We start from the raw sequence: 23,527 nt of genomic DNA, 5'->3' as shown, positions 1-23,527 counted from the left end.
ATATCTCCCGACGTGTCAGGCGGCCAAAGGGAAAATGATCAACATTTTTTCTGTTAATCTATTTAGCTCACAGAGGATTTCCTTCATATAGTTGTAGAAAATCCTCAACTGTGTAAGAAGGACCAGGTCAGGACAGGTTTCTGGTTTTTCAGTATGTACAAACAACTGAAAAAGCCCTTTACTGTTACATGAATATTCAAACTTCTATGCACAATGAAACCTGGTATAAAGTACAGGGTGGGGGTTAATGTAAAGTTAGATATAGTAAATGTAGTTCCAAAATAGGGACCTTTCTGCAGCAAAGTGGGACTTTAAACCAAAGGTAGTGACAACTGAGAACTATACTTTACCTACCATAATGGCAGTCCCTGTAGGTGCAATTGGGCTGGTGGGTGGTCCATCTTGGGTTGCCCTCTTCCTCGTGGACTGTGAACCTACCCAGAGAGCCCTCTCTCTACAGGATACACAACATTGGCAATCCAAGAACAAGCCCGAGCATCCTATTGCTTTCCTCTTCTTTAAGGGATGGGAAACAGGGAGCCAACAAAATGTGAGCTTTCCTGTCCTATGTTTTAATATAAAGGTGTGTCTTGTTATAAAGCTGTTTGTCCTGATGTGACCTAGTCCTTTGTCACTTTGGGACTTGTTCTACATTAGCTGGTGACTTTCATATGAAATAACCGTGAAGTTAAATAATTTTGGCTCCTGCTGCTAAGTTATTAAAGAAGACCTGACACTAGGTCATATAAGATAAACTGGTTAATTGACCTAAATAGCGCAGTCTCCCTGATTCCAGCTTTTTTTTCTTGTTTTGTTTCTTTCCTAGACCCCCGTTCCAGTGATATGGCAGACTGTTGTGTTGGCTCCCTATATGCGAATTTGCTGTAGTTCGCCAATGGGGTGGAGCTAGCTTCCCTGCTTCTGATACTGACCAATCATAGGGAGACAGCTCGAGGGCAGTTCACACCCTGTTGGCTACAATAAATTAGCATATAGGGAGCCAACAAAACAGTGGGCCATATCTCTGGAACGTTGGGGTCCAGGAAAAACAGGGAGACAGCACTATTCAGGTCCGTAAACCAGTCCAACTTATATGACCTAGTGACAGGTCCTCTTTAAACATTATATTAATCCATTTCTTCTTTTATTACTGTCTGGGTTTTGGGAAAGCTGAGTCACCATAAATATGAACCTAATCCTATAATCTATACAGCTCCCCAAGGGGTTATTACCCAGCCCTCTTAGAGTCCTGGTTGGTAAATCTGCCAAGTTATGCAGAACAAAGCATGTTTCACTGCATACCGGGAGCCTGGGAAAGCTGGGTTACAACCCTGGTGAAGTTCTTATAGAATTTTTAAGAACTCTACACAGGAGAACAACTCCATTTTATTAAGATGACACAAGAAGACTTGTAACATTTTGCCCTTTACTAGTATTTCTCCAGATTGTGTGTTCTGTATACATATATTTACTTTGCTGGAGGCACGGTATACTATTGACTTCCTTCCTGTCTTCATCATCAACTTTCCCCTTGAGACGTTCTGCTTCATAGATTCAGCGGTAATGATTTATTATTGTATCAGACTGACCTGAGTTTTCATCATTATGATATAATTGTCGATCCTGACCTCTTCCGGCTACATTACCTCTGTATAATTGTCTATTTCTGGTAAGCCAGCTTTAAAAGTTAAATAATATTAATATTTCTCCGGCCTCTGAGTGGTTAAAGTGATCCGACAAGTACAACGTTGTTGTTCCTACTATAGGACACATCCTCCTGAAGATTCTGCCACATCCAAACTTGTCAAGCTGGATTTTCATGGAGAAGCGTCTTGTGGTTTTTACTGTGTCTCAATGTGCATTAGAAATGTGTAGGCAGGAGGGAGATGTGCTGGGACGTCTATACGCTCAGGATACAGAGTGCCATGCACAAGACCTGCCGAGAATGGGATTTATACATGACATTTTATCTTGTATCTCGCTTTCTTTTTAGTGCCTGAAAATGACTGCAAAGAGGAACCTGTTTGTGCGGTTGGTGCCGTGCCGGTGTTTGCGGGGAGAGGAAGAAACTGTGACCTCACTTGACTATTCTCACTGCAGCCTGGAACAGGTGCCGAAAGAGATTTTCACATTCGAAAAAACCTTGGAGGAGCTTTATTTGGATGCCAACCAGATTGAAGAGCTTCCCAAGGTACCACTTTTCTGTATAGGATTCATATTTTCCATGACACTGATGACAAGCAGCCCTTTCTCCTGGGTCTCTTCCAGCTGTGTTTTTATGGGCATTAGCTCACGTCGCTGCTCTAGCTTTCTGGCAGAATCCTGTGCCAACCATTCACTTAACTCCGACTCCATCTCATGAGCACAAGCTCCAGCCAGGGAGTTCCTTACACTTCCAAAGTTTTCATCTAGTTGGCACTTTGTTACATCTGTTCTCCAGCAGATGTTAATGTTTTCCTACCATCCTGGCTCTCAAAATCTGATGTTATTTCTCACTCGATCCTCATTTCGAGTTTACAAATGGCCGCACACACACATGCACAACTCAGGGCCTGTTCACATCAGCGTTGGCTTTCCGTTCCAGGGTTCCGTCGGAGGTTTCCGTCGGGTGAACCCCGCAACGGAAAGTCAAACTGAAACCACAGCTTCCGTTTGAGTCACCATTGATATCAATGGTGACGGAAACGTTGCTAATGGATTCCGTTCGTCACCATTCCGGCAGGTTTCTGTTTTTCTGACGGAATCAATAGCGCAGTGCTCCTGAATTACTGTCAGGAGCACAGGTGACCTATTATTTTTTTGTTTCTCCGTTATATTTTATTTGCCAGAGATGTATAAATGGACACCATATTACAAAGTCCAGAAAATAATGGCTTGTTTTTGCAGTATCCTTTTTAGGAAATCTAAATATATTTGAAGCAGATCCCCATCAGTGAACTGAATGTCGCAAAATAATTTTAAATTAATTTTATTTATGTCCCAGTATGACATTGTTGGAAACAAAAGCTTGTTACTATCCATTTAGAGACAAGTCCTACTATTTCTTCATAGAATATATGCCCGTGTGAACGTATTTTTTTGGATACATAAAATTTATGCACACTATAAAGTAATGTACGGACCTGCCCTTGCTAGGTTTTGTGTTTGGATATTTAATTTAAAAGGGTTGTCCACTTTCAATTATTAGCCTAAAATGTGAATTTGTCATTTATTCTGGCGCTCGGACTGACCTGCCCCACCCATGCATTGAACATGCATTTAAATGGCTTACACGTAATGCTACATGTTGTGTGACCTTGTGATCTGGCGTCATGACCCCTGTATATGCTCATACTCTACAGGCAGTAAGCTATAATTCAGTATCTGTACAGATAGAATCACAGCTGGAGACCGTGGACATCACATGGACGAGAATATCGCATGTCTCCGTTATTTATATGTGGGGTAGCGCTTCTTCAATAACTGAAACGACCCCAGGTTAAAAAAAAAAAAAATTATTAGTAAGTTACATAATTTTCCATTCTAGGCTCTCATAACACAAATTAATAGATGGTGAACAACCCCTTTAAATGTAAAGAAATGTCATCTAGAACCGTAGCATTGCATGTTTCCACTGCGCGTCCGCTCTTCTATTACAGTGCACACCACTTCAGTATATCCTATAATCCGCCATACTTTTATGTACCCTCTTTTTTTTTAGAAACTCTATTAGCGTTATAACCACACGAGATGGGCCATTTTTTATAGAAAGTCAAATGACCTATAAGAACATTTTTGTGGTGTGGGAGGAAGTCTACAGAAGCACTATTAATATGTTTTTGTCGTTTGGGAGTAAACAAACACAAGACCCCAGCTCTGCAAAGCAAAAGTGCTAACCATTGATCTACTGTGCTACCAAGCGCCCTTGTAGACATTTTCTAAAGGGCTATCTTTACCGGATATTAAGTTGGTGGGTTTTTTGGAAGGCTGGATAACCAACTTTTATTGCATTGCTATACCCACTGCTATCTACCATTGGAACCTTCCATTGACGTGGCTTTATTTGTTGATAGCACCCAAGCAAATTGCCTCTACAAATGGAAGAAATTATACTAATAAATTAGATCAATTCTATATAATAGATGTATTTTATGAGTTGTACAGATAGCCACCCACTTCTCCATTATTTGAATGTACAAAGATTTGTAAAAGAAATGTAAACTTCAATTTGGATTAGACAAGGAGTCTTCTGAAATTGAGAAAATCAATGAGAAGAGACACGTTACTGCTGCTTTCACCATTTTCTTTTCTCAGTGTTCTCATTCCACTTTTTTATTTTGCGGTGTGACTATGTGTAAAAAATGTTACATTTGTCATTCGGTAATGACTGTATTTTTTTTGTTTTGCTTCCACATGATGCTTGTCAGTCATTGTTGTAAATGAATGCACATTAAAGCCTCTGGCCTTCCGATAGAAAAGTCCCTCTGACTCACTCATTCTGTCGTGTGACCGGTGACATTAATGGGAAATGTGTCATAGAACAAACATGTCAACAGTAAATAGATCTAATATTTATAGAAAGATAAATTCTTTGCATTCTTCCACTCAGTGCCTCCTGATGAATGGGGTCTTGAGTTTATATTTTTGTAAATGTCGATTCTAGGGATATAGTTCTCTGTTGCACTTTAATGGCAATCTCGATTTCTGATTCCTAATGAGCAGCTGACTGCCATTTTTGTATTTGGTCACTAGGCTAGATTCACACAGGGTAGTCTGTTGTAGCTTTTTTTGTAGTCAAAACCATGAAAGGTTCCGAAATAAGAGAAACGTATGAAGTAAAGACTTACACTTCTCTTCCTATGTGCATTGACTCCTTGTTTTGGCTTAAAAAAAAAAAAAGATGCAACAAAAACTGCCCTGTTGGAACCTGACTTTTGATAAGTTCCAAATAATAACCAAGCCTGCATTAACCTTCTAAAAAAAAACATAGTGCAATAGAATATGGCATGGTTGCAAGTATCTATTGTGCTCATTCTATTACTATCCCTGAAAAGGAGTTGGATTGTAAGAAACAATGGCGCACAATATTGGGCCATAATTTGGTCATCTCTATGAAGTTTCTTTGTATTGCTTAAAGGGGTTGACCGCTACGGACAATCCCTACTTCTTAGGGTATGTTCACACAGAGTGTTTTCAGACATTTTTCTGGCCGTAAACATCCCGAAAAATGGCTGAAAAATCGGAAGCAGAATGCCTCCAAACATCTGCCCATTGATTTAAATTGGAAAAACGGCGTTCTGTTCCGACGGGGTGTTTTTTACACTGCCGTTTTTCATGTCACTTCTTCAGACGTTTTTGGAGCCGTTTTTAATAGACGCTATAGAAAAACAGCTCCAAAAACATCCGTTAAAAACGAGACTTTGATCAAAAAAACGTCTGAAAATCAGGAGCTGTTTTCCCTTGAAAACAGCTCTGTATTTTGAGACGTTCTTTTATTTTGTGTGTGTACATACCCTCAGAAAGGATTCTTTACAAAAAGTAGATCACAAATTTTCCCCCTCCTGTGACCCCAAGCGATCAACTGTTATCTGTAGGGAAACCTGGCAGTAAGTGTTCAATTTTCCTGCAGTGCCATTGTCGGGGAAATAAAGCATTACACAATGGTCATTCAAATAAATGCGTTGTCTGTGTAATGCATGACCATACAAGTCCTCCAGGGTGAGAGACGCTCTTTGTAATATCTCTCCACTCACAAACAGATGAGCATCTTGAACATAGGACCCCCCTCCTTCCGTTAACTCAAAATTCTCTAATAAGACATATGAGAATAGGTTTTCTAAACTGGACAACCCCTTTAATTTTGACTGTTGTCAAGCTTGTCCGAGGCAGGCAGAAAGTTAATTGACTCATCTTGAAACCTGATTCTTATTTTTATCTTGGTCATAAATTGTAGGCAGAAAGACTCATAAATATCACAAGGGATATAAAAAAACCAGTCATGCAGTATTTATTATGTCGTTTGACTTTGGGAATAAACGTGTCACACTTACTATGTCACACCATGTTACAGTTCATAAACATAAATGTAGAGCTCTGCTCAGTGGGTGGAGACACCATCCTGACTAGACAAGTGCGGCTGTGTCTCTGAGAGTATAGAGGTTCATATCCTACCTGTGCGTAAACGTATCATCATAAACCATCCCATCATTATTGGAATGTTACGTCCAGAATAATGCATATTGGTATGGGAAACTGACCTGTAATTGTTATCTCGGATGTATCGCAGATTTGTCATCCTTCGTTGAACTTCTTTTGTCTACTGAAATGAGCGGTCAAGGTGTTAATCCAACAAAAATACATAAATCCCATATAACTTTTTTCAAATCCTACTTTGCCTATGCAATAATGTCTCGCAATCTATCAAATATAGGCCTTGTTTAAATCTCTTTAAATGGCCTATATTTGACATATATGCTGAGAAAAGATCCTGACATACACATCAAACGTTGGCTTTGGCAGATGCCCTAAGAGTGTCATGCGTCACCATAGACTGTACGTCATGGTCGGGGGGGTTCATGGTAGTTTGTGACGGATCCGTGAAATGGATACCATTATAGTCTATGAGTGAGTGACAGATGCCACTATTAGGCATTAGTTTAACATAGCCGTCACCCATCGACTACAATGGTATACGTTTTACATAAACCTCATGAAAGTTATTAAAAAGCCCATGACGTACACCATACAATGGCATATGTCACCTATGGGCTCCCATGTTAAAGGGAACCTGTCACCAGCATTTCACCTATTGAACTCTACTCGTACCTCGCTGGCCGCTGATGCCAAAAGTTCATTGCCATTATCCCCGCTCCTAAACTCCTCTGACCATAAATAATGGTTCGGAATGAAGGTAAAGACTTACTGAGAAGATAATTATAGGTTACATAAAAATGAGTTTTTCACCCAATTCCACCAGGTATTGCTGGTTTAATAGGTTGAATGCTGGTGACAGGTTCCCTTTAAAAATCATACCGTGCTATAGGGCTTGGCAATTAGTTGGAAAAAAATGTAAACCGAAATTCACTGCAGGTCGTTTTTTTTTTTTCCATTTTCAACTGTATCTGCATCCTCAGAACGCAGATACAGGTGAATCCTATTATAGGAACTGACCGTTCCCTACTCTACTGTTCATTGTGTAACATCGGCCGCTCACGGCTCAGCACAGACAGGCGCATTGATGTCACTGCCTCGCGCCTGTCTGTGCTGAGGCATGAGCGGCTCAACGCATATTTTCAGGGTCCGCTGAAATTCTGCCATATATCGGCGTTTCAGGCAGCTCATTGGTCCACGGTCTCCTCAATGCCCACCCCATTTACTTATTGTTTATCCTCAATTCCCACGTGCCATGGTGAGCGGACAGGGCCCGCCCTAAAGCTATATACACGGATGATAGGGGTTATATACAGGGATGATGATGGGCTGGTATATACAGGGACGATGGGGGTCCCGGTATATTATCCCCATCATCCCTGTATATTGCCCCCATCATCCCTGTATATTGCCCCCATCATCCCTGTATATTGCCCCCATCATCCCTGTATATTGCCCCCATCATCCCTGTATATTGCCCCCATCATCCCTGTATATTGCCCCCATCATCCCTGTATATTGCCCCCATCATCCCTGTATATTGCCCCCATCATCCCTGTATATTGCCCCCATCATCCCTGTATATTGCCCCCATCATCCCTGTATATTGCCCCCATCATCCCTGTATATTACCCCATCATCTCTGTATATTACAAAGGAACCCGATGGAACCTATTGATTTTAATGGGTTCTATCATGGTTTCTGTTTTGCTGGACAAAATAGCGCCTGATAGAGCCTCCGGCGCAGATGTGAACAGAGCCGAAGATAAAATCTGTGCAGCTCACACACGCATGTTTGTATTTTCTTGTGAAAGTTACGGAGTGTTCTTTCACAAATATTTTGGCCACGCTAATGAAGATAACGTAATATGAGATCATCACTGTCAGGGTTAGGTGCTGACAGCTAGGCATATGCTTTGGAGCATAATGTGATTTATGGAAACAATGTGATCATGCGACGCAGCACATTCCATGTATTAATGGCAGCAAATATACAGGCAGTGCGCGGTGTTCTGTTCTTATGTGATGGCCAAATTCAGATTTTATGAACAAAATATCACATGGTATTACATGCAGATATCGCGTCATGTGTAACTGTTTACATATTTACACGTAGAAGGCCATTGCTGTCATATATACAGTGTGTGAATGGATTTACACTGCCCGACCCAGTGTTCTATCTTAATGTTGAGTAAAACCTTTAACGGATGCAATAAAGCAAACAACCAACCCTTTAAAAGACCGATGGGTACAGGGGTTCTAACATCTAGATTTTACTAGTGGTGGGATATGGAGCTTCTAGGCCATGTCAGGGAATATTATAATGTGTCCCACAGGTGCTCATTAATATAAACAATTAAAGTTTTAATGGGATTTTTCATTAATGGCCTATTTTTTGGATTGATCATCAATGCATGATTGGTGGGGTTTACAGTCACAGGATCGCCATCGAGCAGCAGAACGAAAGAGTATCAACACCCTCTTCATTACAGTTACAGTACAGAGGGACACGGGTCCATGCCCTTGTGTCTGGTACTGTAGCTCAGCCCTAGTCACTATAATGTGCTGGGGCGGTACTGCAGTACTCCGGTGAGTGCCACAAGCCGCTTCATCTGTTGATTGGTGGCAGTCCTGGACCCATAGGTGGCACTCCCACCAATCACACATTAATGGCCTATGTTAAGAATTCACCATCAATGTAAAATCAAGAAAAAAAACGTTATATTTACAGAAAAAAAAATCAAAGGCAAACCCCTTTACATCCACAAAGTATTGCAGAACTATTTGGTAATCATTAGTCACGGCAGTATACTGTATACTTTTTCCACTTCTGTAATAGAGCTTATGCATTGTATAATCTAACGTTATGCAATTTACTAATATACTTTGTGTTGCAATTTAAGGATAGTATGTAGATATCTTGGAAAATGTGAAGAAATTTAAAACCGAAAGTATATTAGAAAATTGTTATACTTTTCATTCTACAATGAATATACTTTATTTACGTGCTACCAGAAACCCCCTTTGCTGAGCATGTTTTGAAGCTCTGCTTTACCCGTATTCTATATTTCTGCATTGATGTCCGGATGCCCACACCGTTTACTGTACGACATTCGCAGGTGAGCTCACAGCTGCACTAACCTAATTTATTTTGTAGAAATAGTACATGCTATCGTTTTTATGCTTTTGTTAGCAAATCTTATGAACATTATCCTATGAGCATACTTTTTATATTTTACATAGTTGCTGCTATGATTTCAGTCATATTGTAGCTACCTTCCCAACTTCGGTCAGTCACCTTCACAGGATACAGATGCTGTGTGGCCTAGACCGATAGCAGCCATTATAATGCCTAGATTTTTAACTCGCCCCCAACGTCTTTCTGCCCTGCCTGTCTAACTTATTACTGTAGTCAAAGCAGTTTAATACTAGTAACGTTCTGTTCATGAACTAGGAAGCCCAGAATGATCACGGTTCGGTTTCCCACCCAGAGTATTGCAGAAATTATTAGTTCGGAATTTGTCCATGTGTGAAACAAGTAGGCTTTCCCGCCATCTTCAAAATTTGCTAAGAAGGTCTCCGTCCGCCTCACTGAGTGCATGTTAGCTTGATAATATTTAACCCGTTAAGCAACCTATTAAAATTCCTTTGGATCATCTGAAAAAAATTATACAGTGGGAATGAACACACAATGCAAAAATCTGTAACGGGGCCCACCCCAACTATGACATGTTAGTGACACTGCTGGCCATAGATGAGGAAAGTCAGCTGAACCCACTAATATCAAAGTGATCAGACTACGATCTCGTGTAATTGGGGGTCTGCCAATTGTTCCCCTGCCATTGGAGGAAAACGGGATCAGGCATGTTTGTTTCCCAATGCGTGACTCTTTGTTCCTGAAGGAGATAAGCCACTTCCAGAGCGTTCCCCGGCAGTGGCTTATTCACCTCTACCAATTGAAATGAACCTTCAAGCTTGTCTGAACCGAGCATGAATGTTTATAGTACAGTTGACAGAAATGGCTATTGGCTGAACAAGTGCCTTTCTGGGGCAAAGGGGCAATTAGGCCCCGTCAGGCGTCAGGGCTTCAACCTTAACCATTTATATGTCCTATATTTACGCACCTCATTACATTAGAAAGTCAGAAAAAAGTTTGTTTTTTAATTCTACTCCCCCCCCCCCCCCTTTCCCTTATAGTCAGACATGCTATGATTGATTTATTACTTTTTGGGCTTATATTTAAGCAAAAGGAAATGTGTGTTGATCAAAGTGGAACCTTGAGTCATTCTTGGTCTTAAGCAAGAATACGGGGTTAAGAACCTGTGGTCTGTAAGATACGTAGTCGCTTACAATGCGGCAGTTTCATATCATTATAAGTGCTGCAACTCTAAACCTCTTATTGTTTCTTTGCATATTGTTTTCTCCTCTGTTTTCCCACCATTAGCTGTGAAGTAGAAAATGGAAGCTGACTGCCATTTTTTTCTCTGTTTTTCTTTTCAAATAGCAACTATTCAACTGCCAGTCTCTGCACAAACTGAGTTTGCCAGACAATGACCTAACAATATTGCCAGCATCTATAGCAAATCTCATTAATCTCAGGGAACTAGATGTCAGCAAGAATGGTAAGTACTTTCACAAGTTAATTGAATTGTGTATCAACAAGCTTCTAAGTACTGCAGTCAGTATAGTATTTGCATGTGATCAGATAGTTTCTTCCTATAATAAGTCTTTAAAATTTTCTTTTAGCTTTTTCTTGGCTATTTTGATCATCTTCACGCTTGGTGACAGTTATGTGACTATCACAGTGGCCATAGGGTTTGTCACATACCCTGAATAACATAAATCTCTATTGTTATGCAGAGTTTTACTTTATATTTGTGCATATTTATGCGCCAGGTCTGTTGGTGACAGCCCTTGTAATGTCTTTCATTAGTGGTTATCACTTTTCGAAATCCAGCATCTATTTAGAAAGGCTTGGTAAAAAATATATATATTTAAGTTACTTAAATGGGATGTAGTTTTTTTTATTCTGTTTTGCAATGTGGCTTGACATTTTTTACATTTGAGATGGTGACATATAACATATGTACTATTTATGTATGAAGTAAGAGTTTATTATGTGATGAATATGCATCCATAACTAGTCAGACTACTCGCAGGATATTGTGTACAGATTTGGCACTTGTGTATAAGGCTCTGGTCACATTGGTGTTATGTTCCTGGCATCAGGGCTCACTGTGTTTTTGATAGCAAAAATAGTAGCGCTATTCTTGCCCTCAAAAACAGCGGAATCCCAATGGTATCTTTTAGGATTTGTTAAACATTTGAAAGCAAATCAGCCACACCGTTCATGGCTCTGTTAAGAATGGAATCTGTGATGGGATTGTCAACAAAGCCTAAGAACGATATCCTTCAACAAGAGTTTGTTCAATTAAAGGGATGTTCCCATCTCAGACACTTATGGCATATCCACATAGTCCCCGTTTCTCATCGGAGACTAGCAGCCGCTTTCTTAGGTGGGATGGGAGGCGATCATCCTCCGTTTTTGATATAGGTGCGGGTCACAGAGCTGGAACCTGCATCTATCAGACGTTTATGGTATGTCCTGTAGATATGCCATAAATGTCGGAGATGGGAAAATACCCCCAAAAAATATCAAAATTGGAATTTTTAAATTTGAAAAAACAAAACACAGTTTCAGGTGACCTAATGATGTTTGTATTATTTGCTTGCTCAGCCGGTATATCAATCTTTATACATGACCTGGAGCATGCCTTCCTCTGGATCAACACCAAAATCTGGTAGTCAAACTAGATGGACTTGTCTTTTCAAAACACTACTATGTCATATCTTACCCCCAAGGAAATTACTTACTTGGGGTTCTTATTGTCTGTGAATGCAGGACCGGCCTTAGGATAGATGGCGCCCTGTGCGAAATTATCTTTCGGCGTCCCACCCCATCATAAAAAAAATGCCCCATAAAAAAAGTATAATGCCCCCCACAGTATAATGCCCTATATATTGCCCCACACAGTATGCCACTTTAGTGCCCCCCATACAGTATAATAATATTTAATATAATATAACCCCTTCAAGAACACAGTATTTTGTCCTATAATTGTGCCCACACTGTATTTTGCTCCCTAAGTGCCACACACACTATATTGCCCCTGTAGTACCCCTACACAGTATAATGTCCGCTTAGTGGCCTCCACACAATATAATGCCCTCCTCCCCTGGCTGACACACACAGCCCCCCCCTTGTAGATAGTGCCCCCCTGTAGACCGTGCCTTACATCCCCCGACCTCCCCCTTGTAGATTGTGCCATACAGACCCCCACCTTCTTGTAGACCATGCCCCCAAATAAAAAAAATGTACTCACCTAGGCCCCGTTCCCATGACTAACTGAGCTGCTCCACGACGGGATCCTTGCGTAGGCCAGCGTGATCCTGTAGCCTAGTACAGTGTTTCCCAACCTTTTCGGACTCGAAAAATAAAATTTCCTCAGGGCACCCCTACCAAAAATAGTTTCGAGAAAGACCGAAAACGGCTAAAAACAAGCACTACTCTCTTAGGGTATGTTCACAAAGCATCTTTTCTTCAGTAATTTTGAAGCATATTTTGAATGGACAGCGTTGTTTGACCTTTTTTTTTTTTTTTGCGTTTTTTTTAAGCCGTTGACGCTAATGCAAAAGACGCAGGCAAAAAAGCTCCAAATGAGTGCGGCAGGTATTTTCTGCCTCCTATTAATTTCAATTGGAGCTCAGAGGTGGAAACTACTTGAAGAATATCAGCCCCACACCCACAGTAAAATAACAATCAGACCGCCACTCATAGTAAAATGACCGTCAGCCCACCACTCACAGATTCTCCTTGTAGGTAGCGCCACACAGCCCCCTTGTAGGTAGCGCCACACAGCCCCCTTGTAGGTAGCGCCACACAGCCCCCTTGTAGGTAGCGCCACACAGCCCCCTTGTAGGTAGCGCCACACAGCCCCCTTGTAGGTAGCGCCACACAGCCCCCTTGTAGGTAGCGCCACACAGCCCCCTTGTAGGTAGCGCCACACAGCCCCCTTGTAGGTAGCGCCACACAGCCCCCTTGTAGGCAGCGGCACACAGCCCCCTTGTAGGCAGCGGCACACAGCCCCCTTGTAGGTAGCGCCACACAGCCCCCTTGTAGGTAGCGCCACACAGCCCCCTTGTAGGTAGCGCCACACAGCCCCCTTGTAGGTAGCGCCACACAGCCCCCTTGTTGGTAGCGCCACACAGCCCCCTTGTTGGTACCACTCCCCCCCCCCCCCCTTCCTGTATATAGCACCACTGTAGCTCCCTGAAGGAGCGGAATCCCCCTATGGCCAGGGATTCCGCTCCTGGAGTGCTCCGCTTGATGCCCATGTCCTGGCCTGGGCGCTTCTGAAACAAGCAGGGGAAGGGAGCCAGCGCAGCGTGCTCTTCCACCTGCTGGTGTGATGCACCCTGTGCAATGGCACAGGTCGCACACCCCTAAGGCCGGCCCTGTGTGAATGTGTTGGGCGTATTCAGTAAAGTGACAGGCTAAAAGAACATTTAGGAGGTAGGATGAAAAATGAGGGGGGGATGTCAAATGCAGCTAGTAAATTGACAAAAGTATCTTTACTTAGATATACAGTAGCATACTTCCCAACTTTCAATAATCACAAAGAGGGACACTGCGTTGCGACAATTTTTTTTAAACCACGCCTCTAATCTCACCCAAACCCCGCCCATACACATCTGATTCAGCCCACACAGTATCATGCTACCATAGTGCCTCCCACACAGTATAATACCAAATAGCTGCCCCCACACAGTTTAATGGTACCATAGCTGCCACCAAACATTATAAAGCCGACACAGATCCCCCCATACAGTATAATGCCCACACACATTCTCCCATGCAGTATAATGCCCATACAGATGCCCCCATGCGGTATAATGCCCAAATTCCCCCATACAGCATAGTGCCCCCCCTAGCTGCCCAATACAGTATAATGCCTCCTTAGCTGCCCCTAGTGCCAGTGCCATTGCAGATAGTGACAGTGTCCATGTATATAGTGTCCATGTACCTAGCACCACAGTATCCCCTGTAGATAGTGCCACTATATAGTGCCACAATGTCCATGTAGATAGTGCCACACCCCCATGAAGATAGCGCCAGCCCCCTCCTGTAGATAGCGCCATTGGGACTCCCTCTAGGAGCGGAATCCCCAGCCAGAGCATAGGCCTAGGATTCTGCTCCGAGAGGGAAGCCCTGATGTCACTGTCCATATATGGACAGTGACGTCAGTGGCTACTCCTTTAGCGGAATCCCCGTTGCGGACTCTGGCCGGGGATTCTGTTCCAGGAGAAGCCACTGACGTCAATGTCCATATATAGACAGTGACCTCAGGGGTTTCCTCTAGAAGCGGAATCCCCAGCCAGATCATCGGCAACAGGAATTCCGCTCAAGGAGTAGCCACTAATTCTGAAGTAGGGAACCATCAGCTCCCTGCTTCAGAATTAGTTCAGAGCGGAGGAGCAGAGGGAGCTCCTCCGCTCACCGAGAACTCCCCGGGCACATCGCTACTGTAAGCGCTATGCACGACGGTACTGTCCAAATATGGACAGTGACGTCAGTGGTTACTCCTTGAGTGGAATCCCCGTTGCCGACTCTGGCTGGGATTCCACTCCAGGAGGAGCCACTGACGTGAATGTTCATATATGGATAGTAACCTCAGGGGTTTCCTCCAAGAGCAGAATCCCCGGCCAGATCATCGGCAATGGGGATTCCGCTCAAGGAGTAGCCACTAATTCTGAAGCCGGGAACCATCAGCTCCCTGCTTCATAATTACTTCAGAGCGGAGGAGCTCCTCCGCTCGCCCAAGACTCCTACTGTAAGCGCTGTGCTCGGGGAAGCTCGGGGAAGCCCTTGACGGTACTGTTCATATATGAACAGTGTCGTCAGTGGCTACTCCTTGAGCGGAATCCCCGTTGCCAACTCTGGCCGGGGATTCAGCTCCAAGAGTAGCCCCTGACGGAGTCCTCGGCGAGCAGAGGAGCTCCCTCTGCTCCCATGCTCTGAACTAATTCTGAATCAGTGAGCTGATGGTTCCCTGCTTCAGAATTAGGGTTTGTTCACATGCACTGTTTTCAGACGTAATTCGGGCATTTTACGCCTCGAATTATGCCTGAAAAAGCGCCCCTAATACGCCTATAAACATCCGCCCATTGCTTGCAATGAGTTTTACGGTGTTCTGTTCCCACGAGGCTGTCAAAATACGGCGCTTAAAAAAAGACTCCAGCGACGTTTTTGGAGCCGTTTTTCATTGACTCCTTTGAAAAGCAGCTCCAATAACGTCCGTAAGATACCCTGTGAAAAACGCGAGTTGCTACAAAAATGTCTGAAAATCAGGAGCTGTTTTCACCTGAAGACAGCTCCGTATTTTCAGACTTATTTTGCGAAGCCGTGTGAACATACCCTTAGTTTGACAGCGGGACGTACCCCCGGCCACCCGGGACAGCGGGACACTGCCAGGATTCCGGGACTGTCCCTCTGAATTCGGAATGATTGGAAAGTATGCAGTAATGTTAAAAAAAAAAATTGCAGTCTAGCATCGTTAACCTGATCTATGTTTTTGGTAGAAGTGATATTTCTACATAGCAAATAATTTACTTGTAAGTGCAGTAGAGTAGTAATACTTTTTGAAGTGTATTACTGCCTGTCTGTTTAAAACGGACATGCATCTGCTAGGCCATGCCTCCGGCGGAGGGTGGCAAATGTTGCACATGTTGGTTATAGTGCATTTCCTTCTGAAATACTGGGGGAAATGGGTCGTTCCAGACATTGTTCTGATGAAAAACGTACATTGATTAAAAGTTTATTGGAGAGGGAAAATATATAGAGAAGTGTAGCAAATTATAGGCTGCTCCGCTAAAATGATCTCAAATGCCTTGAAGGGGCAACCAAAACCTGGAAGCGGGGAACCACTGTTGGAGTGGATTGAAGAATAGCCAAAATGGCAAAGGCTCAGCCCATGATCAAAAGATCAAAGAAGATTTGAAGAAGCAAGTACTGCTACAATCAGAAGGCGATTAAGACCAGCCAAGTTACCTGCAAGACTCCCCGCATAGTCCTGAATAAGTTAAAATTTGCCAAGGTACACATTGACTGGCCCAAAGAGAAATGGCGCAACATTTTGTAGACTGATGAAAGCAAAATTGTTCTTTTTGGGTCCAGTTGCCACAGACCGTATGTCAGACGACCCCCGAGCACTGAATTCAAGCCACTGTACACTGTGAAGACACTAAAGATGGTGGTGAAAAAAATCATGATATGGGTATGTTTCTTATACCATGGTGTTGGACCTATTTATCACATACAAGGGATCATTGAGTTTGAATATATCAAACTACTTGAGGAGATCATGTTGCCTTATGCCGAAGAACAAATGCCCTTGAAATGAGCCCTTGAAATGTTTCAACACGACAATGACTCAAAACACACCAGCGAACAACATCTTTGTTGCAGACAAACAAGACGTCAATCCCATAGAGAACTTGTGGGGTGACATAAAAAATTTGGTTTATGAGGCAAGAACTGCAAGAAATGCAGAAGAACTGTGGAATGTCGTCCAACCTTCCTGGACTGGAATACCCATTCAGAGGTGCAAGAAGTTGGCCAACTCCATGGCACACAGATGTCAAGCAGTTCTCAGAAACATTGGTTATGCCACTAAATATTAGTTCAGTAAAGCGAAATCTGAAATATTTTTTCAGTTTATACATTATATTTTTGGGTTTTTAAAGAAAAATGCTGGTGCTGTTTGTTGTTTTTTTTTAACAGTCTAATATTCCTTTTTCTTTACTTTATGTAAAGGATTAACACAAACTGGATACATTTCGTTATTGTTTTGATTTGGAATTGAATTTGTAGTATTTCCGTGCACCTTCAATTAGGCAAATAAAAGTTATGATTTTGTGCTTTATTTGCTTTTTTAAACGCGCTGCTATTTTTTTGAACACTACTGCACATGTTGGCTGAAGTTTGCGGTGACACCTGAGTCTATCCAGCTGCTCAATATGTGCAGCATTTTTTAGGATTTCACTTCCTTTTTATCTACATTACAGAGCAAAAGATAGACACAAGTCAGCCTGGAATACCATTAACCCCTTAGTGACCACCAATACGCCTTTTCACGTGAGTCACTAATGGGCTTTAGGCTAGGCTGACGCCTTTTCACGTCAGCCTAGTCTAAGTCCTGCACGGGTCTCCCGTGCAGGCAGGAGCCGGGGCTCTGCTGTCTGATGACAGCTAAGCTCCTGCTCCAACGCCCGCGATCGAAGTTTACTTCGATCGCGGCCGTTTAACCCGTTAAATGCCGCCGTCAATAGCGACCGCGGCATTTAACTTTGTTTACAGAAGGAGTGCGCTCCCTCTGTCACCCATCGGCGGCCCGCAAATGCAATCGCGGGTCTCCGATGGGGTGTCATGGCAGCCAGGGGCCTGATAAAAGCCCCCAGGTCTGCCCTGGACATATGCCTGTTAGGACGCGCCAGAGGCACGTCCTAACAGATTGCCTGTCAGATTTACACTGACAAGCAATAATGCTCTGGTATACGAAGTATACCAGAGCATTATAGCAGCGATCGGAAAATCGCACAGTAAAGTCCCCTAGTGGGACTAATAAAATAAGTCATCAAAGTGAAATAAAGATTATTAATAAAAAGTACAGTAAAAAAATAAAACCATTTTTTTCCATAAAACGTGGTTTTAATTAGTAAAAGTGTAAAAAAAAAAAAAAAAAAGTACACATATGTGGTATCGCCGCGACCGTAATGACTCCATTAATAAAGTTAATATGTAATTTAAACCGCAAAGTGAACACCGTAAAAAAAAAACGCAAAAAACCATGGCGAAATTGCAATTTTTTTCATTGCCCCCCAAAAAAGTCATAATAAAAATGAATCAATAAGTCCCATGCACCCCAAAACAGTACCATTCAAAACTACGTCTTGTCCCGCAGAAAACAAGCCCAAAAAATCACTACATTGATGGAAAAATAAAAAAATTACAGCTCTTGGAAAGCGACGATGCAAAAACAAATAATTTTAGTTCAAAAGTGTTTTTATTGTGCAAAAGTCGTAAAACATAAAAAAACCTCTACATATGTGGTATCGCCGTAATCGTACCGACCCATAGAATAAAGGTAAGATGTTATTTACGTCGCATAGTGAACGGCGTCAATTTAAAAACGCATAGAACAATGGCGGAATTTCAGGTTTTTTTTATAATCCCCCCCAAAAAAGTTAATAAAAGTTAATATAAAAATTATATGTACCCAAAAATGGTGCCATTAAAAAGCACAACTAATCCCGCAAAAAACAAGTCCTCATACAGCTATGTAGACGAAAAAATAAAAAAGCTATAGCTCTTTGAATGCGACTATAGAAAAACGAATAAAATAGCTTGGTCATTAGGGCCTAAAATGGGCTGGTCACTAAGGGGTTAAAGTAGACTTTCCCTTTTCCAGGGATTATATTCTGAAGATGTGCATTATGCCTTCTCAGCTATAATGTGTTAGTGAGACTATTTACTTGTCAGCAGGGTTGACATCTTGAATATATTATGGGCAGTGTCACAGGTGGTTAAATGACTTAATAAAAAAAAAAAATCATACCTTGCACTTTACCAATTGGTGTAATAAATGTAAGGAAATTGCTGAGCTCTTTACTCAACAGCTGGTATTGTAGAAATAGAGAATGAATTGTAATAGACATTAGATGATTGCACTGCTGAGGGTTAGTGACTTTTGCGTGTCAGTCATTTACAGGTTTGACACCTTGGGATTGCTGTGTTTTATGCTTTTCTCCGCTTGATGAAAGTTGAAGGCAATATTCATAAACCATTACATTGTCATGTTTTCTCTCTTTCTTCCAAATGAATATCTTGCGGTTTACATGTAAAGTCTGCATGCAAGAATATTAACAAATTGCTTCATTTTTCATGTGGTTTTTGGTCTAGCTTTATAAAACATAACTAGAAACTATTTTCTTTATGAGAAAAAAAAATCTATTTTTGCGTCTAGAATAGCAGCACTATTCTACTCCCTACATAAAGTGGCGACAAGCGTTTTATTAGTTTAACTAGTACTTATGAAGAGCCTACTAATATAAAGAATCCTAGCAGTACTAGGCTGCTCTGTCTGGGAGGCAGCTTGCTGCAACAGAGATCCCCCTCACTGCTCTGTCTGTTAAGGTAACCAGTCATGGTACTCCATCTCCTTAACCTCTTGCCAACACAGGACGAGAAAACTCGTCCTGAGCGGCGGGTGCTTGCCGCATTAGGACGAGCATTCTCGTCCTGCAGTTAAACTATCAAAGCATGTAAACACGCTGTGACAGAACAGTGACTTCAGCTGTCATATATGTTAGTGACAACTGATAGTCACATATGTTAGTGGCGGGACTGATCGCAGCTGTTTCCGCCCGGAGATGGCTGTGACTGGTCAGTCAATCCAGACTGACCAATCACAGCCAAAATGGGAAAAAACGGCCTTCCCCAGCTCCGATCTCCGCATTCCTGTCACAGTTGTGAGGAGATCGGAGAGAACAGCTGTAATTTAGTGTGTCCCAGTGTCAAAATCAGAAATAAACCCCCTAGAGGCCTCTATAATCCCACTGAACTGCTCCTTGACCTTTGGGGAGCTGTGTAGGAGCTGTCAGTTCGTTTGTCCTGTTAAAAATTAAATAAAAATAAAAATATTTATATATATATATATATATATATATCATGTAAAAAAAAATATATTACATAGAGGTGTGTACACATATATCTATATAGTACAGTAGGTTAGGTCTAGTACAGTAGATTTAGGTTAGGTCAGGTCTGTAATCACCCGCCGTGCGCTGACATTTCAGGCGTCGTTTTTGTTTTGCCATAAAAAGTTTAAAAAATATATATAGGTAGTTGTATTGCAAGTTATATACATTTAGTATAATAATTTAGGTAGGTTTTTTTGTGCTGAGTTTTCAGGCGTTTTTCTAGTCAGAAAAATAAAATTTGTCTGCTCTAGTATGGCTAAACAGATGTACACCGTGGAGGAGGAGTTATGGTCAGACACAGATACAGCCAGTGATGATGAGGAACATTTCATAATAATGTCCTCATCAAGTGACCATGAAGAACCCCCACCAAGGCAGAGTGACAGTCAGTCAAGTGACTCCAATTGAGTGCCCCCAAATATGAGAACTGGATTTTTTAAAAATCTTTTTCACAGAAGAGTTAGTGAACCCGATGGTTACACAAACCAATCTGTACGCATCACAATTTCTGGCAAGTCAGCCCACCTCTTACTATGCAAGAAGCCAGATGTGGCATTCCACTGATGCCGCAGAAATGCAAAAGTTTTGGGGGCTTTTTCTGAATATGTGGCTTAATAAAAAAAAACACTGTACAGTCCTATTGGTCCACTGACGTATTATATGATACGCCAATGTACAGGGCTGTAATGATGAGAACACTGTTTGAAGCGCTGTTTTATTTTGTGCTGTTTTAAGCGCTGTTTGAATTTCTGCATTACACAGATAACAGCCAGTGCCCTGTCAATATTTACCAAGTAAACGTGCAAGATACGGAATCAAAATGTATAAGCTCTGTGAGAGTGAAAGTGGGTACACTCACAGATTCCATATCTACAAGGGAAAAGATTCCCACATCTGTCCACCAGAATGCCCCACCATCCTCAACATAAGTGCCAAAATTGTCTGGGACCTTTTATACGCCCTGCTAGGTAAAGGGTATCCCCTTTACATAGACAATTTTTATACCAGCGTCCCTCTTTTCAAGTGTTTGTTTTAAAAAGGGACAGTGGCCTGTGGTATAGTAAGGAGGAATCAAAGAGGTCTCCCCAAAAATCTGGTGGATGAAAAATTGAGACCCGGCGAAAGCAGGTCCCTGTGTAATACAAACATTATGCTGACTAAGTTTAGGGACAAAAAAGACGTCTTCATCCCCACGTCTATTCATACGGACAGAAGCACCCCTGTTCCTGTAAGCGGTAGTAACACCACTGTCCTCAAGTCTGTGTGCATACAAGAGTACAACCAACACATGGGAGGGGTGGACCTGGCTGACCAATTATTTCAGCCATACAACGCGATGCGGAAGTCACGCGTCTGGTATAAAAAGGTTGCAGTGCACTTAATTTAAACAGCACTGTGTAATTCCTTTATATTATACCGCAAGACAGGAAAAAATGCCCGGAATCTTGAATATCAAGAACAGGTAATAAAGCAATTACTGTTCCAAGACCGAGCAGGAGAGGGTGCAAGCACATCCCATGGATGTCAGGACAGCAGAGTTGTATCGGGACAGCACTTCCCATCCGAAATTCCCCCCACTGAAAAAAAGAGACGGCCCTAAAAAAATGTTGCGTTTATTCAAAAATGGACTTAGAAAAGACATGGGTTATTATTGTGACACTTGTCCCGATAAGCCGGGGTTGTGCATCAAAGAATGTTTTCATTCTTCTCTAAAATATTCGTTTAATTCTCTAATTTTGTTTTAACCCCTTTTGCTCTTTTCATATAGACGTACAGATATTTTATCCCTATTTCCATTACAGTAGTGCCCATTTAAAAATTGGAATTATACCTCAAATAAAACAAACCATTTCATTATACCCCTAGATGAATACTGGAGGACGGTGTTTTCTGCTCAGTCACTTCAGAACATCTGCAAACAAATTGTGCCTGGAATTATCTCACTAGGCCCAAAAAGACACAAGGCACTGCAGTTTTATGCTCTCCCATAATTCCAGCTAAAAATATATGGTCAACATAATCACTATACCCCTAAATTAATACTTTCAGGATCTGATTCTAAAAATGGGGTCACTTCTAGAGGTGTTACATTGTTCTGCCAGCTTAAATCCTCTAAGTGCAAGCTATATTCTGAAAACTACAGGGTATTCCTTTGCTTTTAGACCCTACCATGTTGACAAAGATCAGATTTCAGCCTATGTGGGGGTCATTTTGAACAAGAGAAACCGCTAAATAAACATTGGGGTACATTTCCTTAGTTTCATGTACTGGATACAAAGAAAAATGTCCTATAAATTACACATTTGTGAGGAAAAAAAATATATACATTTTATTTTTACAGCGGCTATGCATTAATTCCTCCAACAAAATGTAGGCTCAAACTACCAACTCCAACCATGAATAAATTCCTTGAGGGTGTAGTTTCTAAAATGGGGTCACTACTTTGGGGTTTCCACTGTACTGGTACATCAGGGTCTCTGCAAATGTGACAGCACTCAAAAACCATCTGTGCAAAATCCAAATGGCACTCCTCCCATTCGAATTCCTGCTGTGGGTCCAAACAGCAATTTATTACCACATATGGGGTATTCCTGTAATCTGGAGAATTTGCTCCTACATAAGGAGATGGTCGCTATAATGTAGGTGACCATAATGCTTTTTATTTAAAAAAAACTATCTATTTTTACCACTTTATTAGTGTTTTTAGATTTATGCTAATGAGTTGCTTAATGCCCAAGTGGGCGTATTTTTACTTTAGACCAAGTGGGCGTTGTACAGAGGAGTGTATGACGCTGACCAATCAGATAGAAACTGTAACGAAGTGCAGAGATTGTGAATAGACATCCCGTGGAATGTCTATTCACTGTCTAAACACTTCAGTATTGTTAATGTGTTAGATCCTTATGTGCGGTCTTATACTAACAGGATCCCTATGCGCTGTGTAAATGAATGGAGAGGAGTGCATGATGCTGATTGGTCAGCGTCATACACTCCCCTGTACAACGCCCACTTGGTCTAAAGTAAAAATACGCCCAGTTGGGCATTAAGCATTCATTAGCATAAATCTAAAAACGCTAATAAAGTGGTAAAAATAGATCGGTTTTTTTTTTAAAATAAAAAGCATTGCTTTCACCTACATTATAGCGCCCATCACCTTATGTAGGAGATGGGGCACTTATAATGTGGTGACAGAGCCTCTTTAAGTTCCGAAAACAAAAAATTAGTCTATTATAGGGAAATAAACTGTTAAAAAAAAGTATACCTATTTGGTATCACCGCGTTCGTAACGACCCCAACTATAAAACTATAATATTATTTTTCCCGCACAGTGAACACCGCAAAAAATAATGAAAAAACAATACTAGCATCACTATTTTTTTGGTCATCGCCCCTCCCAAAATATAGAATAAAAAGTGATCAAAAATTTGCATGTACCTTAAAATAATACCAATAAAAAAATACAACCTGTCCCGCAAAAAACAAGCCCTTACACAATTTTTTTGACTGAAAAAATAAAAAAATTATGGCTCTCAGAATATGGTGACAGAAAAAAGAAAAGTAATTATAGAAAAGTGATTTT

At 41.6% G+C, this 23,527-nt stretch overlaps 1 protein-coding gene across 3 annotated transcripts in view; it reads left to right on the top strand.

Annotated features, from left to right (window-relative positions):
- The window catches only part of ERBIN (erbb2 interacting protein), a 218,832-nt gene that overhangs the window by 109,732 nt on the left and 85,573 nt on the right, over positions 1-23,527 (top strand). For all 3 annotated transcript variants that reach the window (XM_075839003.1, XM_075838990.1, XM_075838997.1), the window contains 2 exons: positions 1,994-2,191; positions 10,634-10,751. In XM_075839003.1, coding sequence (XP_075695118.1) covers positions 2,003-2,191; positions 10,634-10,751 — 307 coding nt within the window. In that variant the 5' untranslated portion in view covers positions 1,994-2,002. The remainder of the gene's footprint in view (positions 1-1,993; positions 2,192-10,633; positions 10,752-23,527) is intronic.

This window comes from Rhinoderma darwinii, chromosome 1 (assembly GCF_050947455.1).
Source record: "Rhinoderma darwinii isolate aRhiDar2 chromosome 1, aRhiDar2.hap1, whole genome shotgun sequence".
Lineage (NCBI taxonomy): Eukaryota > Metazoa > Chordata > Amphibia > Anura > Rhinodermatidae > Rhinoderma > Rhinoderma darwinii.
The sequence above is the reverse complement of the archived record's forward strand: the minus strand, read 5'-3'. Positions and strand labels throughout refer to the sequence as shown.